Source organism: Miniopterus schreibersii (assembly GCF_964146895.1).
Source record: "Miniopterus schreibersii genome assembly, chromosome: 15".
Lineage (NCBI taxonomy): Eukaryota > Metazoa > Chordata > Mammalia > Chiroptera > Miniopteridae > Miniopterus > Miniopterus schreibersii.
In genome coordinates, this window is record NC_138115.1 from 33020643 (window position 1) to 33046347 (window position 25705).

A 25705-nucleotide genomic window follows, 5' to 3' on the forward strand; every position below is an offset into this window, starting at 1 on the left:
GTGATGCACTTCACTGTTTCTCCTACTTCTGACAGTTTTCCCCTAAAATAAGTGCATTTAGAAAGTAAAAGAACATAACCAAAATACAAGCACACTACATAAGAGACATTGCAAATAATATTATAAAAGTATCTTAAAATGCAAAATACTTGAGGCAAAGGTCTAAGAAAAATTTCAAACTTAGTGATAGCTTATGTCAAAACATCTTTGACAACTAGTGTCTTGGCTTTAGAACGACAAGGAATAGAAGTGAACTAGAACTACATAGTAGAGTATTCCCAGGCTTCCTACTTATCTTAAACTTTAAGTCTTCCTTATAAATATGTCATTTTCACCAGTCTCAGAATGTTACAGTTAGTTGTCCTTGCTTGGTACGTAACAGGCATTTAATATAAGTTTGTATCTGTATACTTAACCGTTGTAGCAAGCCCAATGAAGTGCTGTATATCCATGATTGTCGGCTATGGCTGGATTTGCATCCACAGATGCTGCTGACTGCAAAAGGGCTCCAAGAACACCAATGTGTCCACAGGCAGCTGACAAGTGTATAGGTGTCCGGCCCCTACTATCCCGAAATAAGCACTTAGCACCATGCTGAAGTAATGCATCTACACATTCTTCATGGCCTGTAACTGCCTGAAAGAAAAATTGTTTGCATGTAGTTGAATATATTATGTTGGGTACTACATGCCAACTATAGCTAATTAAAAATTTAAATTTCATATTTTTAAAGTTCATATTCCCCATATCCTTTCACCAATCAAAGCATTTATCATTTTTGAATAATCCAGTATTTTTACTGGAAGTGACTTAAAGGGTCAAAGTAGTAACTTTATCATAAGTAGTATGAAAAACAGGAAAAGAGAAACTTATTAATTCAATAAAAATAATGACATTTCAAAGAAAGTTAAGACAAAAATGTTTAAAAAATTTGTGTGATAAGGTAAAAATGTATAATTGACACTAAAACTCTAGTCAAGGTTTTAGGGTTTAAAGTCAACCCCTCCAGCACTGTGCTTTGTAGTTGTTTAAAATTAGTATTAAAAAACTAAGATACTAAAGGAAACAGTAAAGATTATTTGATAAAAACTTAATGAAGAAAAATAAACATAGCCTAGTTCAGTTTTAGGTAAAATGAGGTCGTGAAAGCATTTTGAAAGGAAATGGGATTGTTTTTGCTTACCCCTCTATGCAATGCCGTCCTTCCCCATTTATCTTTGGCATCTACGTTTGCTCCTTTGTTTAGCAGTGAGTAAACACAGTCTGTGTGCCCGTTGAGAACAGAAAGCATCAGAGGAGTCCTGGGCAACAACAGGAATAGGTTCAGTGTTACCACTGAAGACTCCACTCCATGAAAAATAGTGTGCTCACCTGTTTTCTAAACATGCCTTTTTGTGATGCAACTTTAAACTATACTTAAATTAAAAAACTATATTTGGTGTTACTCAGTTACATACTTATGACAGGTTTACTAAAACAGGGACAAAAGTATAAAGATTAACAAATTTTCTAAAAATAATTTAAACATTATTAAAACTTACTGTCCATTTCCATCTTGAATGTCTACAGCATTCTGTGGTTCCGCATTTCCTATTAGTAGTCGTAAGCATTCTGAATGACCATTTGTTGCTGTAAAGTGATATTTAAAAATTTCAGTAATTATAAATAATAATAAAATAGAAAGTGTACATCTTAGAGCACACTACCTAGATATAATTCTGGGATAGTTTCATTGAATTTAATAGGCAAGAAAGAAAAATATCTAGATACAAAGGTTTTTACTGACTTTGTTGATAAAATAGAATAGATATAAGTTCCTCAAGGTAAACCATGGCCACATCCATGCCTCATTATCTGCCCTGCTAACAGAATGCGCATTTATTTATGCTCTTATGGTGGCAATGTGGTCAGGGAGGGACTGCCTCCAACTGACGGTAAAATGGTGAAATCATGATCAGACCAAGTAAATCGCAATAGCTCCCTCTCCTTTGCCAATGACTGGTTTCAAGGTCCACTCTGACCACGGAGATGTTAAGGAGGTTGAGGGCTTCGGGAAACATTTTTACTCTGGATAATGAAAAGTCCTCCTTCTTCCCGGATTTTAGATGTAGTCCTGTAAAGAAGTGGCTGCGATTCTGCAACATGAATGCAAAGGCAAGAGGATAACAGAGTCTTTCAGTTCTGACACCACTGTTGACATCAAGCCTGGAGCTAGCTCTACCTCTGAAATTTTACATGAGATACTGTGGCACTGAGACACCTTTTTTAGTTGGGTATTATAAAAAAATTACAATGCACTTCCAGGAGGAAAAAAACCTCAGTGTCCTTTCATGACTTATGAGATGCTCCTGTCTGAGCAGATCTCCAAGTGGGAAAGGCATCTACAGAGCCAAGGCCTCCATTTACCGAAAAAGGCAACGACAGTAGCCTGCAGCTCTGTCAGTGGCTAAGACTCACAGAGTATATGACACTGGTTACCTCTGAGGGGCTGGCTAATGTCCTGGTTCAATATCTACCTATTAAGGTGCAAACACTCCATGAAAGCTTTCAATTAACTCTGCAAATGAGCTGTACTGATAATTTTTCAAGTTGCAGAATGATATATAGTCTCCCTCTTTTTTTGGAATAGAAAATGATAGCATTTTGACCTCTTATGAGCCCTGCTTGAACGTCTGATAGCTCCTGAAAGGCTGCTCTGGAGCAGCAGGTAGTTTTACCTACAGTCTTCTAAAGTGCAAGTTTCCCAAAAGACTAGAATCAAAGTCTAATATTCAAATGTGTCCTTAAGGATTACTCTAAAAAACTAAGTGAAATGAATCTAATCATATAAAGATGGCCTATTGGGAATGAGAAAAATACTTGGCTAGGATTTCTTTAGTATACCAGTCTTGGTTATTTGAAATGAACACTGCCTTGTAGTAATTCCTGTAAAGAGTTGTGAATCTCCATCTGCTAGTGATACACAGATGCACCAAGTCATCACAATGACTTGGCTATGTGCTTTTGCATTTCCACACATTGGCAACATCACAAAATCTCATCATGGAGTAGTTCTTGCATAAAGTAGGTGCTTAATAACTGTCTAAATAGATGTTTAACTGCAGTACCCTGTACCCAGTAAGCCAAATGTTTATCAATTGTTAAACAAAAGCACATACCAATCTAAAATAACTTCCATCCAAAAGTAAAAACTACTGCCTCATTTTGCTGATAAAGTACTTCAGTAGTTAGACCAATTTCTAAGGTAGACAATGATTTTACTACTTAGAATATGGTAAAAATAGGAAGTACTAGCAGGAGAAAGGGACAGAAAGACAAAGCAGAAAAGTCAAATTGAAAAAGAAAAGAGTATTAGATGGAAAGTGATAAATAAACTCATGCATAATATCTGACATACCTGCCGCATGGATAGGTGTTCTCTTCAAAATGTAATCTTTCACTAGGATCGAGGCTCCCTGATTAATGAGTACATCCACACACTCAACATGGCCCTTAAATGCTGCAAGGTCTAAGGGCGTCCTTCCACTATTATTCCTCACATCAAGATCTAACAAAGACTGTACTAACACTTCCAGTGCTTGATGGTGACCATGATAGGCCTAGGAATAAATAAAAACATAAATTTTATAATACATATTTAGACAGACTTCCCAGATACTTTAGAAAACATAAAGAAGCAAACTTGTCTTCACATTACTATTATAGTTAAGATAATCCAAAGTTTCTGTATTGAGAATTCAGAATGTTAACTCTAACTTTTTAAACAACCAAATAATAAAAATTCAAATGACATGTGACTTTTCATGAGCCTACAATGTCTGGTTCATGGCAGACATTCAATCGATGTGTGACGCTGACTCAATTAAAGCTCTCATTCTAAGTCTATGATTCTGAAGTCTGTGTTTTTAGTCACAGTTCAGTGCTCTACTAACTCCCTGATACAATTTCACTATATTTAAATTACAGAGACAGCCAGCAACTTAAGTTAAGCTAGTACTTGAGTCTTCTGATTTTTGAAATGAAAATGACTCCCTCTATCATGCACTATGCTACATATAAAAAATAAAATTTCTTTTAGCACAAAAATACTTAGACTGAGCCCTGCTTGAATAACTGCCACGTGCCAGGCATTGTCCTAGCAGTATAACAGAGTAAAAGGGCTTTCCAGATAATTCATTTAAAAAACCAACATGTCAAAGGAACATTTATTATTCTCATTGGACTAGATACTGAGCAGGACATAAAGCAGTAACAAGACACAGTTCTGGCATGAAAGGAATGCTCTCTCTAGTTCACTCATATGGCCACTTTGTAGCTAAGGGACTTTCAGAAGTTATTTTTTGATACCACTCACACCTACAGATTAACAGGTGGGTAAATGATCACTTGTGAATTTTTCACTGGGAATTGAAAAACACAAGAATTCTACCATACTTAAGCTAAATCTCACTTGCTCCTAATCTGAAAAAAAGATACACAGCTAGAAGAGGGCCTGCACTGCATCAAAGGGATGTACAGCCATTTCTTGTGGAAAATGTCAGGAAATACCAGCAAGAAGTAAAGGTGCTCTAGGCCTTACTGATTTCAAAGGTTAAAGTGACTGGAGATTACTCAATTCTACTGCCTTAGGGTCACATCTAATCTTGGTCTTCAACACCAGGTCAGAGAAATTATGTAACTAAATGAATGAACTTCGAGAAACATGGTTTATGCAGAAGACAGCATGAAAAGAAGAGAGAAAATAAGGATAAGTAGGAGTGATGATGATTTGTCACAGGGACTTTTCCCTCATGATGTCCTTGCATAGGACGAAGACTTGTAAGCTTAGTATGTGCGAAGACAGGAACCAAGAGCGGTTTTGTTAAGCCTCAAGCCACTGCGTTTTCACTGCATCAAGCTGTCCTGGATTAGAAGAATTTGGAAGGAAAAAAATCACTTCAAGTAATTTCTGAAAACCTCCCAGAAACAGATACAAAATGCCGAAGTGGTAGTATAATCACACTTCATTGAGCCTAATTACTGAATTACAAAATTGTTCTCATTTCAGCTTAAAACACTATTTAGCACACATTCATAGCAGCACTATTCACAATAGCCATAAAGTAAAAAACTAGTAAAAAAAGCTACTGTTTTTAAGATAACTATTCATGACTTGGCAAAGTGCTTAGTCTAGCATCTAATAAGTACTCAAGAAATGACAGTGCTATTATTTTAAGAATGATGACGACAATGCAAGAAGAATTGCCTAGTCATCTGCTCAGACTTCATTTCTTGCCACCAATAGTAAAACAGCTATTTTCTCCATGCTGGCTTTGTCCTCTGGATGACTTATTTACTATGCAAGTCTGGAGAGCAGATAATATTTCCAAAGACCCAAAGGGCAAGGAAGCAGAAAGCTTCGGCAGGCCTTCTTAGTTATTTAGAACATGGCAGGAAGTGGGGACAAAGACAAGCAGAAAGGTTAATTGTACACGTGGCAGTGCTAGGAAGTATGCAAGAATACCAAGACCAAAGTGAGAAGAAAAATCAAGTGGATCAATGAACTCAGAGTCATCCACGTTAGCTTAAGTAGTACCCCTATAAGCATTTTTATACTTAAAATCAGAGGTCACACAAATAGCTAGTGACAGAACCCAAGTCTCCTGATTCTCAAAGTTCCTGCCCTTCCTTCCACTGTAACATGCTTTGTTTCAAAAATAAATTCTTCTTTCTACACAGAAAAGACTAGATTGGGCTCTGCTTGAAATTTCCTAGGGTAATTCATCCTCATGTTTGATTTAAAGGACTGTCACATTCTCCCCTTAGTGACTGACATTAAGAGGAAAAATTCAGAGGCATCTTAAACTAAAAGGGACACCACAGAGCACATGGCTAAATCCTATAGCACAAGCAATTGAAGGACCAGTGAACACACACCTAGTTAGCATCCCAAGATCAAAGTAAGCAAAAGTTATAGAAATACCACAGAAACTATAGCTCTTATACCATGTGCTTATAGCAAGTTAGAAGCCATTCCACTATGACAGTGCAGTTTTAAATTCACATCACAGATACATTCTCCCTTAGATGAGGCCTTGGGGGAAGCCCAATGAACATTTAAAACATAACAAAACATAAAGTGCACTCAAGAATTCTCTAAGAAAGTTAAAGTTTTGCCCGGCCGGGCGTGGCTCAGCGGCAGAGCATCGACCTAGGATCCAGGCGATCGGGGTTCGATTCTCGGTCAGGGCACATGCCCGGGTTGCGGGCTCGATCCCCAATCAGGGGCATGCAGGAGGCAGCCAATCAATGACTCTCATCATTGATGTTTCTCTCTCTCTCCCCCTCTCCTTCCCTCTCTCTAAAATCAATAAAGATATATTTTAAAAAAAAAGAAAAAAAAAAAAAGAAAAAGTTTTAAGTCCACGATCATCATTACATGGAACTAAAGTTCTGGGTACTAGTTTGAGTCAATACAGACAAGAGACATTTTCAGGACACCAGCCATCAAGTTGGCTGTGAAGGCAGTTCTACTCACAGCCAAGTGTAAAGGGCTTATTGTTGCTCTATTGTCTGAATCACTCAGCATGTCTGTTCCGGAGGTTTCCATTAACTGAGAAAGAAAAGCATTTTAAATGTCAGAAATGATACTTTTAGAAATACTATAGCAGTTATCCCTTCCCTCCAAGTAAAATCCATTTTAGAGTATACCTTGATACTTGAATATGAATTTAAAAATCTCAGACCATTATATTATAAAAACTAAACTCAGCAAACTTATAGGACAGATCATCCTGAAAGTGTGGTAAGGACCACAGGCTAGGAGTTTCAAGGGAAATGCTATTTAATTACCAACAAGGAATAACCTCGACCTGCCACCCCCCCCCCCCCCCCCCCGCCCTCATACATGATTTCTGTCATGACCTTTGTTCCCAGGAATGTGTAAAACAGGCTGCAGCTTTAGTGAGAGCAAATAAATAATAATAATAGTCTGAACAGTAGGGGGAAAAGGAACTAATACTTACAACATCTAAAGGAGTTTCACTTGCAATCTGAAATAAAATTTAAAATTAAAAAATGTTTAGTTTAGGAAGTATTCATATGTATAAGAGATAAATGTTAACTATATTAACATTTATCTACTTAATTTATCTATATTAACATGTCTCTACTTACATAGGACTTCGTTAAATTTCATTCTGAGTCTGTGCTTCCCTTGCCTCCAAAATTAAGTATTTTAAATAAACAATTGTATAAGCTAATAGACCACAAACCTAGATATATGGATCTAAGATTTTAGTCTCAAGCTACCAGAGTAACCGAAGAAAATACTTGTTATTTCTGTAGCAGGGTTCTAAATGCTATATTAAATATGTATCTTTTTTCTATCTTTTATAAACCCATTCTCTTTGAATTCTATTTCCACTTGAAGGTAAGCAATGTTTAATATAATTTATAAGGTAAGACTATATAAAGAAACCTTTAACTTGAAGTATCTGTTATACACCTGAGAATCTTTTAACTTGTCCAGCCAAGTGGGGTGAATGGTGTGTATATTCAAGAAAAAGACCACAGTTGAAAAAAAAAGTTCCTTTGTAGTAGTAGAGTCTCCCTTATCAGGAGGGACTGCTAAAAGAATGGGCCTTTTAGAATTCCCTAAATATTGGGGAACTTCCTCCAACAGGGACATTTCTGACTTAAGACATGGTTACATTTCTTCAGAAATGTCTGGAAAACATTTAGCAGGGGTGGGGAATCTTTTTTCTGCCAGAAGCTACTTGGATATTTATAGTATCATTCATGGGCCATACAAAATTATCAACTTATAAGTTAGCCTGCTGCCTGGCTGGTGTGGTTCAGTGGCTGAGCATCGACCTAGGAACCAGGAGATCGAGGTTCGATTCCCGGTCAGGGCACATGCCCAGGTTTCAAGCTTGATCGCCAGCAGGGGGCGTGCAGGAGGCAGTCGATCAATGACTCTCATCATTGTTTCTCTCTCTCTCTCCCCCTCTCTGTTTCTCTCTCTGAAATCAATAAAGACATATTAAAAAAAAAAGTTATCTCTAAAAAAATAAATAAAATAAAAATTAGCCTGTTATATTTGGTCAAACAATTAACTTACCCCTAATGTGATGACTGGAACTGCTTCTCTTTGGTGAGGGCTTGGCAGGGCCAGACCAAATGATTTCCTGGGCCACATATGGCCTGAGGGCTGGACGTTCCCCACCCCCCATTTAAAGGGACAGGGGAAGTAAATGCTGCATACATATGTGGTAATATAAGGAAAGGACATATGTAGCTCAGCACAGAGATCTAATTTTCTCCTTTCTTTTTGAAAGGGAAAAGAAAATGACAGATATCTTACTGAGGCAAGTACGAATTTGACAGGTATATAGATTCTAAAAATGTTAAAAAGCAATAGAATTTTTTTTATTGATCCATTTCTTCTCATTTTCATTAAATTATTAGAATATAAACCCATATTAATCCTTCCACAAGAAGTCAGGAATCTTACCAGCTGAAGACAGAGACGGTGACCATAAGCAGCTGAATAATGTACTGCATTGTATCCTTGCTTATCTCGGATCCCTGGATTTGCATCATTTCTTAGTAAGTATTCTAGGCACCTATTTGTAGAAACAACACATTCAAAATTCTAAATCCTGCATTTTAACCAGTGATAAAAACAGACACAAAATAAAAACTGACATTTTTCTCACATCTGAGCAATGTAAAATCATAAACACACCTATACTAAACAGTCACATAAACAGCATCGACTGTAAGTTTCATAAAAAAATAAACAAAATTCTTCATAAGAGAATCTTCTTTCTTCACAGTGAACACCTCTAAAGTCTGCCAACAAGCTTAGCACACCTAAGGGCTGTCTTTAGTCACCATCTATGGGACCACCTGCTCCACTCAAACGTCTGACATGATTGAACTCTAAATGGGGGTGAGCATCCCATGCTGGCAAACATTACTGCTCACCTATCTGGAACACACAGTGAGTATAACATCTCATTAGGAACCTCAAAAAAGGATGCAACAAAATCTCACAAAGCCAAAGTCAGAATTCAATGATCCTGAACCAGAGGACTGAGAAGGGTGTCAACAGTGTAAAACTGGTATGCGGGTAACAACAAACACCTTCCCATGGGAGGAATACTTCATTCCCATGCTATTAAAATAGGAGAAAAATGATTTTAAAAGGCACTATAATAAGATTCACAATTTGTTATAATTTTATTGTTACTGTAGCAAAAAAGAGTACTAAATGAGAAATTAAAAGATTTGTCTCCTGAGCCAGATTGATACCAATGACCTTGAGCAAATCATTTCATCTTCATCATGAAATGGCCTCTGTTTATTCATCTGATAGATGGGGGTGGGAATCAAACTAAATAATCTAAATTCCGTTCTCACTCACATTACAAGTCCATAATCATTCAGTGATAATTCGTCTAATATTGCAATATGCCTAAATATTAATTCTACTACTAGGAAAAATCTGTATCAAACACTTCTTAAAAATTCGTTTATAAAAGCACAGTGAGGTTATATAAGAACAAATAAAAAGGAATTCTGAAGCAATATAATTGATTTTCAGTAACTATCATGTATTTGCATATGTGTATATATATGTATGTATATAAGTATATATGTATATAGATATGAGGAGCATTCTTTTCAATGCCAGTCTTTACTTGTTTAATGCTCAATTGCTTAAAATCATTTAGATCTCTTAGAAATTACTTGCAGAATCTGTATTTATCATAGTATCCTTAATGATAGTAAATGTTCATTCTTTTAAGTGGAATTTTGGTATTTATGTACAGCTAAAATGATGGATGAACATGGTGAACTGGGTATCACTATGATTAAAATAAAACCCGATTTGACTCCTAAAGTAACAAGCCTGGTGTCATAAACTAGTTGTGAGGGCACTTCAGGAAGGGTTTCAGGCAGTATGCAAACTGCATAGTCTTCCCAGGTGCCCAACTCTGAGGGCAACGCACAATGCCATGGAGAAAAGATCCCACAGGGCTGGAGGAGTCTCATTGCCTTATGGGCACAAACATTTCACTCAGGGCATATCTTTGTATCTTTATTCACGTTCTCCAGATATGAGTGATAAAACAGGAATAGTTCTCCTTACTGAGACTGAATACAACACAGAGTCTATCAGAGGAAAGAGCTATTTTAAGATAACTTGCTGATACATGAGTACTAAAAAAAAAAAGATTTATTTAAGGAAAGCAAAACAAGTAGGTAAGTTCACGGTTACTTTCTAAAATAGGGGAGCATGTTGCAAAGCATTATTTTCAGTGACTAGTTTCAAGTTTACAGCATTAAATAATTTAACTGAAATAATTTAACTGTTATACATGCAGTAGTTTCTATCAAAGCACATTATTTCTTTAAGTTTTTACATTCACACCACTTGGATGATTGGTCTGTAACAAAACAAAGACTGAGAGTTGATTTAGAGGGATAAAATTCCTTCTACTGGTATGGCTTTTAGATTCTGCTAAGTAATTTCATAACTACTTTGTGAGATAAGCATTCTCTGTAACAAATGAAAAAATTGCTGACAGCCAGAAAAATTAAATGACTTGTTCCAAATATTTTGGCTAGAATATGGTGAAGCAAAGGACAGACCTCAGGTCCTCATCTCCTGTTCTTTCCATGCTAAATGCTTCGCACAAGGCTGGATGAACTAGAGTGATACTTCAACCTGCGTGCTTATAACATACTCAACCACAAAATGACTCCGTCTTCAAAATCTGGACCTCATTTTTAATTTGCAAATAAGGTGGAGGGCAGAGAGGCTATTCTAATTTACTTTTCCTCATTGTAAGTTAACATATACTTATTTTATAAAATTCAGAAAATTAAGAAAGGAAGACTTTCTACAATCTCAATCCTTCCCCTAAAATAAATTATGTATGCAAAATCTGGAGGAATATTTATGACTAAATAGCTAAGTAATAAACTATACTTACTGTCATAATTTATCTTTATGTAATATGTTAGACAAATTAAGTATTCTCATCTCAATTAAGCACATAATTTAAATCAGAGCACACTTCAAACAATTTCTTTTACTCTTCCCTTTCCACCCAAGAACTTCAAACACTTTGAGATCTGGAGGATAGTGATATTCCAGTCTCAGCCCAATCTTCTGGTAGCATTGTCCATGTATCTCTGCTCTTTTCTTTTCCCTATGATATACTCAAGGGTGCTGACTTTGAGAAGTCAGATGAAAAAAACATGGAGGCGATATTAAGAAGTACTTTTGGCAGGGAGAAGAGACCTTTATCTTTCTACCAGATCTGTCAACAGGAAGGTTGTTAAATACAAACAGGTAAAAATAAATATGACTTAAGGAATAATTATGAAACCAATTTATTCCCCACACTAGACACATAGGGAAAGGTAATTAACAACAAAAAGTATAAAAAGGAAACACAAATTTGCAATAAAAACATCCATTGTCACGGAAGACGCGGGTTACAGGAGCAATATCCCTCGCCCTCGCCACACGACACTCACTTGCCATCCGTGTCCGATGTGGCTGCGTAGTGCAGGGGTGTGCAGCCTCTTTCATCAAGGTCGTTCACACTGGCCCCTGATCCCACAAGAGCAAACAGGCACTGGTAATTGCAGTTGGCAGCAGCATAGTGCAGTGGAGATCTTTTGTGCCCAAGTTAATATAAGAAAAATAAAAGTCAGGGACATGGAGTAAACAAAAGTACAGTGGACTCTTCTTATTCCACCCAGTTACAAATACTGTATTTCTAAGTGAGCCTGAGATTGATTTCTGCCATAAACTAAGTCTTTTGGAGGGCTGGACAGAAAGCTGAGGAGGAGAAAAGTTAAGTAGCAGAAAACCTCTAAGAATAGGAAATTAGAAACACAGTTAAATGATTCCATGGTCTCTCTCTAGAAGTTACAATTCTAGTGAATTACAGACACCCTCCCTATTCTGTTCAGGAACTTGGCAACCTTTATTTTAACAAAACTCCCCCTCTACTAACAAATAGTTATTAGTTAGTGTTCACTGAGAGTCAGGTGCTTTGGATTACAAAGCTATGATTCCATGACTTTTCATGAAGAAGGCGGGAGGGGGAAGAAGAAAACAGAAAAGTGAAGGTAAAGTTTAGTCCAGTCTTCATGCTATATTTTTTCTAAAACACTTACCAAGGGAAATAATAGTAAAACGTTATTTACTTCATTGGATAATGGCATAGCATAGTATTTTTAAAAACGTAATTAGCCTTGAATTACTTTCAAGCTTCTACACTCAGAATGTGCTTCAGAAGCTCTATTTGTACTACAGAACGCTTCAAGTGTTACGGATTAACTGATATAAGGTGCACTGAAGTGTAATTATAAAAACAAACTCACTATAAAAATACAGCATTCCAAAACCAAACAAAATGACTTTTGATCTTGCAGGTGATTAGTTCCTTCCACTAGCAGGCTTATCAGAGCAAACAGTCTGTTCCTCAAAGTAATTATAAGGTCAGATAGTAGTTTTTTTCTTTATTTACATGCATTTCTGATTCCCTACCATAATTAATTCTATTTATTTCTGCACTGGTCTCATCACATTTCCTTCTTACACACCCACGCTTTTTGAGTCATATATGCTTGCATACAATTCTCAAACTCTTGACACATATATTATGCTCATGTTTCCACCTCTATTTTTCAAACCAATTCAACTGCCTTTGATCCTTACTTATATGGTTCTAACACTCTGGGTCAATTCCTACGTTAAGTAACTCAGCAGATAATGGTGGCTTTATCTGCTGCCACAAATACTAGTAACAAGAAGGCCTGGGTCTGAACCCTGAGAATAAGGACTGGCTGAGTGACTGCAAAGGGACGGTCATTTCACAGGTGCTTTGCTGCAGGCCACACTTAGGGAGTGTACGTGGATATGCTGGTATGTGTACATGTGCATGTGGGGAGTGGAGAAAGAAAAATTACACACACACACACACACACACACACACAGAGTTGTCATTTCTTCCCTCTAGTGCTCTGTCACCATACATGGGCAGTATACTCTCTGACAAAGGAACAACTGGGGGAAAGGAGAACTGTACTACTGAGTTTAGGTCTCCTGAGTTTGTTTCTTGAAGGTACCATGGGGTTTTACATTCCTATGGCTATAATTATGGGAGGAGGTGGAATGGTATCAAGAGGTACAGAAGTGCTTCTAATGTAAAGTAATAAAGTGTCAGAAGGCAGTTTGGGGCTGTGGCAGGGGCTCAGGTGGAAGATGATCATGGGTAGGAATGAATATTTAGAAGTTATTGACTTACTTGGGTCTCTCAATGAATCATGATCATAATGCAAAGGCTGTTGAATTGTTCAGTTAATTCTCAGAAACCAGTCAGAAGGTCAAGCAAGTCATTAAGTAAATACCATTAATTAGACTCTATAGACTGCATCGCACCTTACCTCCCAAATTTGTCCTTTTTGTTGAAGTCTGCACCAGTATTCAGCAGAAGATTTAGGCACTCCAAATTCCTATCCAGGGAAAACAGAAGACTTAATTGTCAGTAATTTTATAATGTAATTGATAGGTTTAAATATGCATAACAGCATGTTTTCAAATGAGAATAAAGAGAACAAAATGGCATGATTTATATTTTATGAAGAATAAGAACATTAAAATTCACCCTGAAATTTAAAGTTATATACATACATACTGCACACTGATAGGAAATAAGGAATGAATCATGTTGTCACTATTTAAAAGGAAGTTCACATTAGTAAAAGACTGCCCAAAGAATTAAAAATTTTTATTTTTAATTTTTTAATATGTTTTTATTGATTTCAGAGAGAGGGAGTGAGAGGGAGAGAGAGATAGAAACATCAATGATGAGAGAGTCATTGATTGGCTGCCTTCTGCACTCCCACTACTGGGGATCACGTCCGAAACCCAGGCATGTGTCCTGACCAGGAATTGAACCCATACCTCCTGGTTCATGGGTCAACGCTCAACCACTGAGCAAACAGGTTGGGCTAAGAGCCTTTAAATAAACTTCAGGCAACATACTTATAATGGAACGGTTTAAGTTTAAGTGTTTTTTTTTAATACTAAGTTGAACTGAAATGGGTTAAAAAAAAAAAAAAAAAAAAATCAAACCTGAAAACATAAAGTTCCAAATTAGCTTTCCCTTATCTTTTCATATATATATATATATATATATATATATATATATATGTGATATATATATATATACACACACACATATATATACACGATTGCTTACTTAGATGTATCCTCAGTTAAAATTATCGGAGAATACATTAAATGCATGGGTATTTCTACAATTTAATTTTTATAAACCTGAACAGCAACTTAGTATGTGACTGCGGAAACTGTAACTGCCAAACAATCAGGCATTCACGTTATCTGTGTCTCTCTCTCTGTAGGCAGTAACATGGACGCTAGGTTTTAACTGGAAGGTTCTTTGGTGACATGGGAGGAACAAGAGAACCCAATCACATGTTCATAATCCATCTCTACAATTGAGACTGGTAGTCTTGGTGCAGCATGCTTGTCCTCTGAAACAGTAATTTTTAAAAAATTTGATTGACTGATTTGAGAGAGGGAAGGAGAGAGAGACAGACATCAATTTGTTGTTCCACCCATTTATGCATTCATTCATTGGTTGATTCTTGCATATGCCCTGACTGGGGATCAAACCAGAAACCTTGGCACATTAGCTCCAACTACCTGAGCTACTCAGCCAGGGCCTAAATCATCAGTAATTTTTAAGAAATTATTGGGAATAAAATCTTGTATATGTCCTTTTCATAAGTCATCGTAAATTAAGTGGCTTATCACCGATTTAGGATCTAAATTATCAGAAACATTAGATTAGCATCATGCTTCAGAGACCAAGAGTTTTAGTTGAAGTTTGTTGTCCATTCAAACCAACTGCCTAGTTTCCCATAGCATTAATATTTAAAACTTAGTCCAAAGTCTTTGAATCTCAAATTTCCATTTCATATATATATTAGTCCTGAGTAGAGGCAAGACATAAACAGGCTATCAATATTTCTCCCTGAAATTATGATTAAAAACCCTGAAAACCCTCTCAAAGAAAATTAGTATTACTTAGAATACTCCCAATGTTTTAATACTCTTGTTGGAGGAAATATATTTTTCATTTATCCAGAAATCATTTTCTCTTAAAAAAAGCAGTATTTCTTTATGTAGGTTTGTTATACTCTCCCACTCACAATTTATGACTTAGGTGGACAAAGGTTAAAAAAAGCAATTTCTACTACTCTGGACTTCCGTTTCCCCAATTACTCTTGCTATGTTTTCTATTTTGTGGTAGCTGGAATAAAGAGAAACACAGATAAGAGAAAAATTGCCATGACCAACTACCTTTTTCTTAAAACAGTAATTATTTTGTTAACATACCCTCCAGCTGCAGCTGCATGTAGACAGGTCCTACCGAAATCATCTGGGGTATCTATATCAAATCCTATAAGAATGAATACATTTTATATGTTCATAATATTATAGATACGTTACTTTATATTGCAGCATTATGTCAAGAAATGTCAAGAGTCATACCCCCCCAATCTCTAACAAAACTATGAGTTATATATAGTTACAAAATCATTGAAAATAGGTTAATAATGTACATTACAAAAAATTACCATTAAAAAACAGGGTTTTAGGATCAGTGCTAGAGTGTTTGTTTAAAAACTATAGACACCTGAAAGTAATATAATATTGTATGTCAACTGCAATTGAAAATCTTTTTTTAATCCTCACTCAAGAATATGTTTTTATTGATTAAAAAAATTTTTTTTTTTAGAGAGAGAGGAAGGGGGGGAGAGACCAGGAATTGAACCCAAAACCTGTTGGTATATGGGATAATGCTCTAATCAACTGAGCTGCCTGGCCAGGACTGAAAAAAATTTTTTTAAGTAAAAACCATAGGATACAATGGAATATTATTCAGCAATAAAGAAAAATAAAGTATTGATAATGTTACAACACGGATAACCCTTGAGAACACTTGCTAAGTGAAAGAAATCTGTTACAAAGGACCATATATCTTGGTTAATTCCATTTCTATGAACTGTTCAGAATAGGCAAATTTAAAGAGACAGAAAGTAGATTAGTAGTTGCTTAGGGCCAGAGGAAGGAGGAAATGGGGAATGAGTGTGAATGGAGTTTTCTTTTAGGGGGGAATAAAAATGTTCTAAAACTGATTGTAGTGATTGACGGTTACGCACCTCAGAGAATATACTAAAAAGACTGAACTGTAAACTTTAAATGGGTGCATCATATATGTGAATTATAGTCTTAATAAAGGTGTGTTGTTTTTTTCCAAAAAAGTCATAGGTGTTTTGCTACCTATGAATTATTACTAACACTGAGAAGAGATTTTAGAATTCTTTTTCAAGGATAAATGGGTATATAAATACTTGTGGACACCCCCCTACACACACCCACACACTCTTTAAAAACTCAAAATGGAATCAACTCACTTAAGAATTATCATTGAGAAAAACTCAGAAGTATCTGTCTTACAATGTATGAACTGAAACTTTCCCATAATTCTTTTAGCAACCACAAATATTAATATATAAAATCTGTTCAACTTTCTTAACACTCTGAGAAATAGAATATCATTTAAAATCAATTAAACCTTATATATTTAGTAATTCTATGCATTTAATAAGGACCACAATTTTGTAGTAATATTTAGAGAAAGCTACTGATTGTTTTGTTTCAAACTGACTATGATTATGGTATTTTAAAACAGTAATTAGGTGACATAAATAATTTCACAAACCTAGAAGATATACAAGGGCTATCAGCTCTTAAAAAGGAAGCATGCAAAAGAAGATATTTTGCTTCTAGATATAAAGGGACAATCCCAAATGACGGTTACCATTCAGTGAACAGAAGCTGCTCTAGAAATAGTCCACATCCCATTCCCCAACTAACAAAGAGAAGAAATCACTGGAAAAACAAAACCTTTCCCAGAGATGAAGAGAAAATTGAATCTTAAAATGAAAGGACCTAACATTTTCTAAGAGGGGTTAATAAATGATTCACATTTAGAGATGTCTGTATGTAATTTTGGAAGAACAGAATAAAGAAATTATATTAAAATGGGGTTGGGGGTGGGGAGACAAAAGAAGCAGTCTGCAAAGGTTCCACGTACCAGAAGAAAGAAGTTTCCTGCAGCAATCTGAAAAACCACTTAAGGCTGCCAAGTGGAGGGGGAACATTCCATGTATGCCACGCCTGAAGTAAACAGGACAGTATCCTCATTACAATGCAAGAAAAATACAATCATTTAAATAAATTACAAAGAAATTACTTAAAGTGAAAAGACAGATAAACCAAAATCTTAACACTCTGGAGAACAATTTGGCAAAAGGTTGAAGGTGGGCATAACTTATTATCCAGCAGTTTTCCTCCGAGTAAGGTTTCCAATCACAGCACTATTGTCATCATACACTTTGTTGTGTGTGTGGGGGGGTTGGGGTTGGGGGGGTGGCTATCCTGTGCATGTAGGATGTTCAGCAGTGCCCCTGGGCTCTACCTACACTATATGCCAGTAACATCCTCCTCCCCAAATTATGCCAACTAGAAATGTCTCTGCACGTTTACCTGGAGTACAAAATCCATTCTTCCCCCCGCCTCACCACTGAGAATCGTTACAAGGTAGTTTACTGTAATAATTTTTGTAATAGTAAAAAACTAGGAGCAACTTATGTCTGTAAATAAGGTGAGCAAATCGTGAAATCTTTATACAATAATTTTGTAAAATGAAGGAGTTAGAGTTACTTGTAGATATGTAAAAAACAAGCCCAAATTTATATCTACATGGCTAACTCAACTTCATAAAAAATAAAAAGTGTACAAAAGCATGTCATTTATAGAAAGTTTAAAAGAAAGTTTAAAATATGTTAATATAGAAATGTAATAGAATTATAAAAACACAGAAATGCTAAACATTAAGTAGGGTGTTTACTTCTGCGGAGCATGCAAGAGAATCCACCTTTCAAACAAAATCTTACATGGAAAATTTAACATATAAAATAGATAAAAGTGAGCTGTTCTGATCAAAGTAGGGGGCAAGAAATCCTTTGCAGCAGCTACCAAGGAATCCCTAACCTCTGTAGCACAAAGTCTAAAAACCACCATCTAAAGAGAGTATTACTTGGATGAAAAAGTATGCAGTATATAAACTTTTGGGGGTCTTTTATTTACTTTTAGATTAAAAATAAATAGAGCACAAAAATTAAAAGTTCTAATCAAAACTGCATAATCTAGAAAAAACTGGAGTTAAAAAATATATAAAAATACTTTATGCTGGTATCACATTGTAAACACAAAAAGGAAAAAGCCCCTAAAAACTCCAGCAATACAATATTGATGTAAAATCCACATTTCTACTTGAAATATTGACTGCAGGTTCACTTCCTTCTGTGTTTCCCTGTCAGCCATCGATGCCTTGGTAAGTACTTACTTTGCAGTGTCAGCACCACTTGTAATAAGAGTGTTGATTAGCAGCTCATGGCCGTACCTTGCTGCTATGTGCAAAGGGGTGTTTCCATTTTTATCCTCACAGTCAATTACAGCTCCTGCAATAAAGGACATGCTATCAGATACTAGATTTTATAAAGATCAAGACAAATCTATTACATGAAAAGCAAGATAAAGTGCTATTCAAGCACAACTGATGGATATAGAAATTTAACTAGATTTCATTTATAGTACATATTGGTCTAGGCACTGGAGTTATAGATTTTATACTTAAGTGTCCTGAGGTCCAGTAAGTTTGGAAACCACTTATTAAAATGAAATTAAACACATTTCTTTAAAACAAGACTTTTCAGAGCTTTAATGTGCACTCTCTGAGTCATCAAGAACATTGCCTACAATGTTTCATGAAGTATTTGATCTTGAATCTGTTCCTACCTTTCCCCTGCAAAACCATTAACAGCTATTACCTTGATGACTACCAACAAATAGTTCATTGGAACATGGCTTGGGAAACATTGCTTTAAAGTAATGCACCTAAAAGTTCTTTTCAGAAATTAGATCGACAATCCAGGTGAAAAAAACTAAAAACAAATTTTAAAAATTATGAAAGAAACATATGCGTGGCATTTTATATTCTTTATTATTTGATTTTCATGAGATCTGATATCAATTATTAAAAATATAGACTGCTATGACAATTCCTCAATACCATTCATTTTGTGGATGTTTTTACTACATTTAAGAAAAAAAACAAACAGAAATACTTTTTACCACTCTGGATAATGGTTTGTGATCTGGAGAATCTACCGTGGAGGGCAGTCATGTGCAGTGGGGTTTTTCCATCTTTGCTCTGAAATAAACAAAAGAAACTCAAAATTATTGTTCTATCCATAATATGTAATCCTTAGTTTTATTTTGACTATCCTCTTGTATTTTTATTTTGCATAATTATCACTCAAGCATTAAGTTTAACTGAAGACTATGGAGGTAAAACAGTTGTTCAAAATTATGAACTAATTTTCTTAGCATGAATCCCATCTGTCACTTCCCACAGCAAAATTTTAGAAAAGCTGACTAGCCCAGCCGTTGTGGCTCAGCTGTTGAGCATCAACCTAGGATCCAGGAGATCAAGGCTCGATTCCGGGTCAGGGCACACCTGGGTTGTGAGTGTGATTCCCCAGCAGGTGGCGAGCAGGAGGCAGCCAATTGATGACCCTCTTTCATCACTGATGTTTCTCTCTCCCTCTCCCTTCCTCTGTTTGAAATCAAATAAATATATTTTTAGAAAAGTTGCCTAAATTCCTGAGCCTTTATTTCCTCAACTGACAATGGATATACCACCACCTATATCTCATAAGTCTGTTGTACAGAAAAAATATAATAATCTCTGTAAAACATCCATATAACACACCAGTGTCTGTTACATTATAAACTATTATTTCTATTTGTTGTTTTTATTTATGTACTAGTTGTTACTCTTTCAACCAGAAAAAAACAAAAAAAAAGCACAAAAGCATCTTAATAAAGGGATCTCAGTTTGTAGTTTCTTTTCAAAATGTTCCCTATATGACATATCTTGATTTTGAATGTTAATCTTTTACCTACATTTTTAGAGACAAAAAAAAAACACACAACAAAAACTAAACTAATAAAAATTTGAGTTCATAAAATGATGAAATTTAAAAAATATAATTATAGCTAACATCTACAGATATAGTAAGCACTATGTTCCAGGCACAGTTTTAAAGTATTTCCTATACATTAGTCATTTACTCTTCTCAACCTTATGAGACAGGTACTATTAACCCTGTTTCACAGGTCCTGGGGTTAAGTAACGTAACCAAGTCTCACAGACAATAAGCGATGAAGTCCTTTATTATAAGCATATAAGTGGCAATGGATTAACATTTTACTTTCTACATACTGATCATAAAAAGTATTCTAAATATAGCAAAGGAAAAAAGTCCAAGTAAAAAGTCAACATGTTAGCAGAAAGGCAGGCATGTTCCTTTCTTTCTGAATTGAGAAGACAATGGGTAGATTTTTTTCTTAAGTCACCTTAACTCATTTTAGAATCTAATTAGGAGTTTTAAACCAAAAATTTAACAGATCCACCAAAATTCCAAGAGTTGGTTTCACAGGTGATCAAAAACAGCAGCTACAACAACAAGCTACACATATCACAGCACTTTTTGGTTTAAATTTTAAATAAAGTATTTGGGATATTTTGTTTATCTGACCCAATTTATTCTTAAAGAAGAATAGGGTGGAATGGGAAGTGTGTATTGAAGTGACGCAAACAGTGGGGCCCACGTTAAGCAAGGTCATAAAAACCAAACCTTGGTCATAAAACCAGACCAAGGTCATAAAAAACCAGTGCATCGCTTTACACTCCATTCCTTTTCCCTCTAAGTAGTGCTTTGTGAAACAACCAATTACAAAACGTATAAACTGAATAATATTCCAATTTCTAGTCATCCACAACATAAGGAGAGAAATGTCAAAATGGAGAGGGGTAGGAGGAGGAGATGAAGCGAGGAGAGAGAGAATTTGATAAGGAAAACAGGCAGGTTAGCAAATATAGAGGGCAAGTGTCAATGCCTTAGCTCCTTAGTTAAGCAACAATTTGATAAGCAATGACTGACAAATATAGGAAACACAGATTAGGAATGAAGATATATTCTTGAATGAACATACAGCAGCAGCAGGTCCTCAAATAATGATTCAAAATGTTGATGAGATGATGTAGGAAATTTTGTTTAAGTCAATTGGTCTAAGGTAAAACTAGTTTTGTTATATGGCATTTTGCTTAAAGTCACAGAATCTATTGATCACATTTAGTGAGAACTTACTGGACATTCTTATTGGTGGAAAACTCACAACTATCAACAATTTTTATATAATTTCAGAGTTCAAAGGTACCTTAGAAGTCATTAAAACAAGGAAAAGTATGTTCCAATAGAACTTGGCAGTAAGATAACTGGACAACTGCATATAAATGGGATGTCATACATTCTTAGGTGAGATTAAAGCAACTTTTATGAAATCTATTTTTAAACCAACATCATAGACTGTTGCCTTCAAATATTCTTAACTACCACATCTTAATTGTTTTGTTACAAAATCCCTTTGTCGTGTAAAATCCACCAATGAATTTTCTAAATCATTAAGGAGGCGACTTCAGATAGGACCTCTGGTCTGAGCATTGTAACTATTGTGAGCCTCTTGTAGGACTGATTCTCATTTCTACATTTCAGAAGAAAATATAGACTTAAAAATAATCACAGGTACAGGAGTCAGCTATGTAAGCACTGACATGAATCAACTGATTCATTATCATCAAATTATATTAAATATTCATGTATAAATGGCACTGTATAAAATAAAGTCTAATTTTTACCCTTGTTGGACAGCACTATATAAACTAAAAAATGTATAATAGCTAATGATATAAGTCAGTCTCCCTTATTCCATGATAAGTAATATTTAAAACACAAGATGATTTTAGCTACAGCCACTATAAAAATGGGTCTCACAGAGACTAAAAAGATTTACTGGTGATCTTTTCTTTTAAGGAATGTTAATATAATTTCAAAATTTTTATTTGTGAAATAGCCTAATAATCTTCATTTAAAAAATATTACTAGGCCTTTGAGGAAACAAGTTACAAATTCCACACCCCCCCAAGACATTTTTCTGGGTCCTGACTATCCAAACAGCAGGAATTCTTCAAATCAAAATAAGCAGTTCAAACTTATTATGAGTAAATTTTTTGTAATTAAACTATTAATAGGTGATTTGATGGAGAACTGAAAGCTTTCAATATATATTCTTAAAAGAGGCATTTTAACTATAAGCATGCCCTTCCCTTCCTTGGGTGTGATATGTTTAAGTTTTGTCCTTTAGCTGGGAGTGGGCAATTTAGAGCAATGGCCTAATTATAGATAGACTTGCTGCTGCTACAGCTGTCAGAGAGGGTCAGTGGTCATTAAGGCATCTCTAAAGTTAGAGAGGTAAGAGAATAGACTCCTTTCTCTACCAGTCTGAAAGATACTGGCTCATCATATCTGTAAAAGGAGCTAAAATCTTAGGTATTTAAAGCTCTAAAATCACATTTTAAGCTAAATGTTTTTACTCATCATAAATGGTTCGATTTTGTTTGTGGTTTCCCCCCTCCATACCACAAGATATGATTTGGAAAGTACTCAAATGCAGAAGCAATCAGTGAAAGCATCTTGGAAAATCTAAAATAATGATTATACATTATAAAGTAGTGATGATCAACATCGTGGTTGCATATGCTTTTTCATAGACTTATACAGTAAACATACATTTATTTTGGCTCCAGAATTTTCACATATTTCTAAAATTCAAATGCTCACTTCTGAAAGTGATTGTGAACAAAATCCCAAAAAGCAACTATTCCTTATATGTAACACATTAGTAATGATCTTTAATTTTTCTAACATTGTGAAAAATTTCAAAACAGAAAAGCTGAAGAGTATTACAGCAAACACCCATACACATACCACTGAGATTCTAACATTTACTATATGTGCATTATCACATAGCAATCTCTCCATCCATCCATCCATCCATCCATCCATCCATCCATCCATCCATCCATCCATCCATCATCACCCAACTATTGATGCTTTTCAAAGTTAGTTGCAGATATCACTACATATTATCTTTAAACACTTTGGTATACATAGAATTGACTAGGACTCAACATTTGTTTGGTTACCTTCTAAGGGAAATTTTACATGCACCACTTCATGCCTCTCTTTATCAATCTCTCTTCTCAGAGGCAACGACTGTTCTGTTTGTTTTTTTCAACTATAGAATCTGGAACCCCATATAAATGGAATTTTGTCTGTTCTAGACCTTATAGAAATGGAAATAGTGTATATATTCTTGTGTAAGGCTTCACTTAGCATAGTACTTTAAAGATTCATCTATGTTCTTGTATCAGTAATTGGTTACTTTTTGTTGAGGAATGATATTTGTTGCTGATATTGTTTTAAATAGTGAACTCCTAAATACTATAGTATGGATTCTGATTTTATTTCATACCTTCATATTGACATCAGCCCCATTGCCTACTAGAAGCTCTAAACATAGTGCTCCATGTGTTGACGCAGCAGCAAAGTGCAAAGGAGTAAATCCTTTCTCATTCTTTTGATTTACATTAGCACCACTGTCTATAAGTTCATTTACTACAACATCTTGTCCATTATAGCAGGCTACATGAAGAGGTGTATTTCCATAGGCATTTGGTTCATTCATCTATTGGGAGAAAAAAGAATGTCAGTGTTAAAGTAGTGTTGCTAATTACCACTGTTGTGAGTTATTTTAGCAGTGTTGTGATTGCAATCAAATTATTAAAGTGAGAAACAGACAGAGATAAATACACAGACAGGCTTACAATTCTAAAGTCCTTTTAAAATAATGAACATTAAAAAATAGCATTTTGGTATCAAACGAATTTTATACTCTCAAGGAATATAATTCACATGTACGATGTTTACTTCAGGACAAAGCTGAATAATTCCAAGACAGATATTTTAGGAAAATATAAACTAAAATAATGTATTTCTAAAAGCCTTCTAGGTAAGGGACATTTAGAGAATTAACTCTGGATGATGAAAAAATGAACACAAACTGAAAATTCTGAAATATTGAATAACATGCACATTCTCAGCCTTTCCGCATGTAGTGACAAAAGATTCAAGTTGGTAATGTAGTAGAGGCCAGGAATTTACCAAAAGGAGTGGCTTTTTTTCTATTTAATGAATATATTTTTGCAACAAACTTGGGCTCTAGATATTTTCCAGCCTTACATGTTGACATTTTACCAAATGAATGTGCTCAAAAGAATATGCTCAATACTGAGAAATAATTCATGCTACTCAAGTTTTTCTTTTTCTAATAAATAAAATGGGTGAAAGTCTACATGACTTTATGTAGTAAAGGATTTGACCTTTGCCCAAAGAAATGTGTGGCCTTTGACCTTGTCTTCTGGGAGGTAATATACAGCATATCTAATAGGAGTGTCCTTGTTTAGGGAGGGAGCTGGCTACACTGGATCTTAAAATACGACTGGCTACAGTGAATGAGTGTTAGGCTAGGGGGTGACCACATCATATAAACCAACCGAGTGATTTAGTGTTGGGACTTTGGGTTCCTTGGTATCAGTAGACTTGGAGACTGATGGGCAACTGATAAATCAATCATGTCTACGTAATAAAAACACTGAAAACAAAGCTGAGGTGAGTCTTCCTGGGTGGCGATTCTATGTGCATATTGTCATACAATGATGCTGGGGGAATAAGGAGTCCTAACTCCACGGAGAGGGGCCAATGAAGCTGTGTGTTTAGAGTACTCCTGAACTCTGTCCTATGTGTCTCTTCCTTCAGCTGATCTTAATTTGTATCTTTGCTGTGTAATTAACCATAACTGTGAGTATAAGAGCTTTCAGTGAGCTTTTTGAGCAATTCTATTGAATTATGAAACCCCCAAATTTGTAGTTGGTCAGAAGTAAACGCAGTCTTGTATAGAGACTGTGCCCTCAAACTTTGTAGTTGGCTCCAACCTGGTAACAGAAATTGGGGGAAGTGAAAAAGTAACGTGACTTTAGTCAAAGTACCAAGATTTCATCACCAAAAGATGGGACACATGGAATACATTCTCCCTGAAAGCTTCCAGAACTCTAAGATCAAATCTGTTTTAAAAGTCACCTACTTTATGGTAATTTGTGATGGCAGCTATAGGAAACCAATAAATCATGCAACTGGAGGCCAGACGTCACTAAAAGGCTCTAAGTCTAACCACTTATTTCAAAGTGTCTTCAAATGTTATTTTACTGTCAACAAAATAAGTTTTAAAAACTGCACCAGAAAGGAACTTGAAACAGAGATGAGAAACAAGGTGTCTCATTTATCTAGATCAGGGATCTTTTAAAGCAGTTACCACTGAAACGGAGCTATTGGAAGTGATGAGCTGAGATGTCTAAAAATACGTTTAGATTTTTGCAACGTTTCAAGGTCCCCACACTTTAGTAATTACTTGCTTGCTTTAGGCAAAGTGCTACACATCAGTTCTTAAATTAAGGTCTATTCAACTCTACAGTCCTGTCATGTATTCCAATCAAACTACCACCTACCTATCTCT

At 35.4% G+C, this 25705-nt stretch overlaps 1 protein-coding gene across 11 annotated transcripts in view; it reads right to left on the reverse strand.

Moving 5' to 3' along the window:
• ANKRD28 (ankyrin repeat domain 28) overlaps positions 1–25705 on the reverse strand; it is a 116937-nt gene that overhangs the window by 16357 nt on the left and 74875 nt on the right. For all 11 annotated transcript variants that reach the window (XM_081159452.1, XM_081159447.1, XM_081159448.1 and 8 more), the window contains 14 exons: positions 23609–23821; positions 19304–19382; positions 18516–18630; positions 17202–17284; positions 15437–15500; positions 13456–13524; positions 11536–11676; positions 8495–8606; positions 7005–7031; positions 6518–6592; positions 3398–3599; positions 1542–1629; positions 1184–1301; positions 417–636 (listed from right to left, as the gene is read on the reverse strand). In XM_081159452.1, the coding sequence (XP_081015578.1) occupies positions 417–636; positions 1184–1301; positions 1542–1629; positions 3398–3599; positions 6518–6592; positions 7005–7031; positions 8495–8606; positions 11536–11676; positions 13456–13524; positions 15437–15500; positions 17202–17284; positions 18516–18630; positions 19304–19382; positions 23609–23821 (1606 nt within the window). The remainder of the gene's footprint in view (positions 1–416; positions 637–1183; positions 1302–1541; positions 1630–3397; positions 3600–6517; positions 6593–7004; positions 7032–8494; positions 8607–11535; positions 11677–13455; positions 13525–15436; positions 15501–17201; positions 17285–18515; positions 18631–19303; positions 19383–23608; positions 23822–25705) is intronic.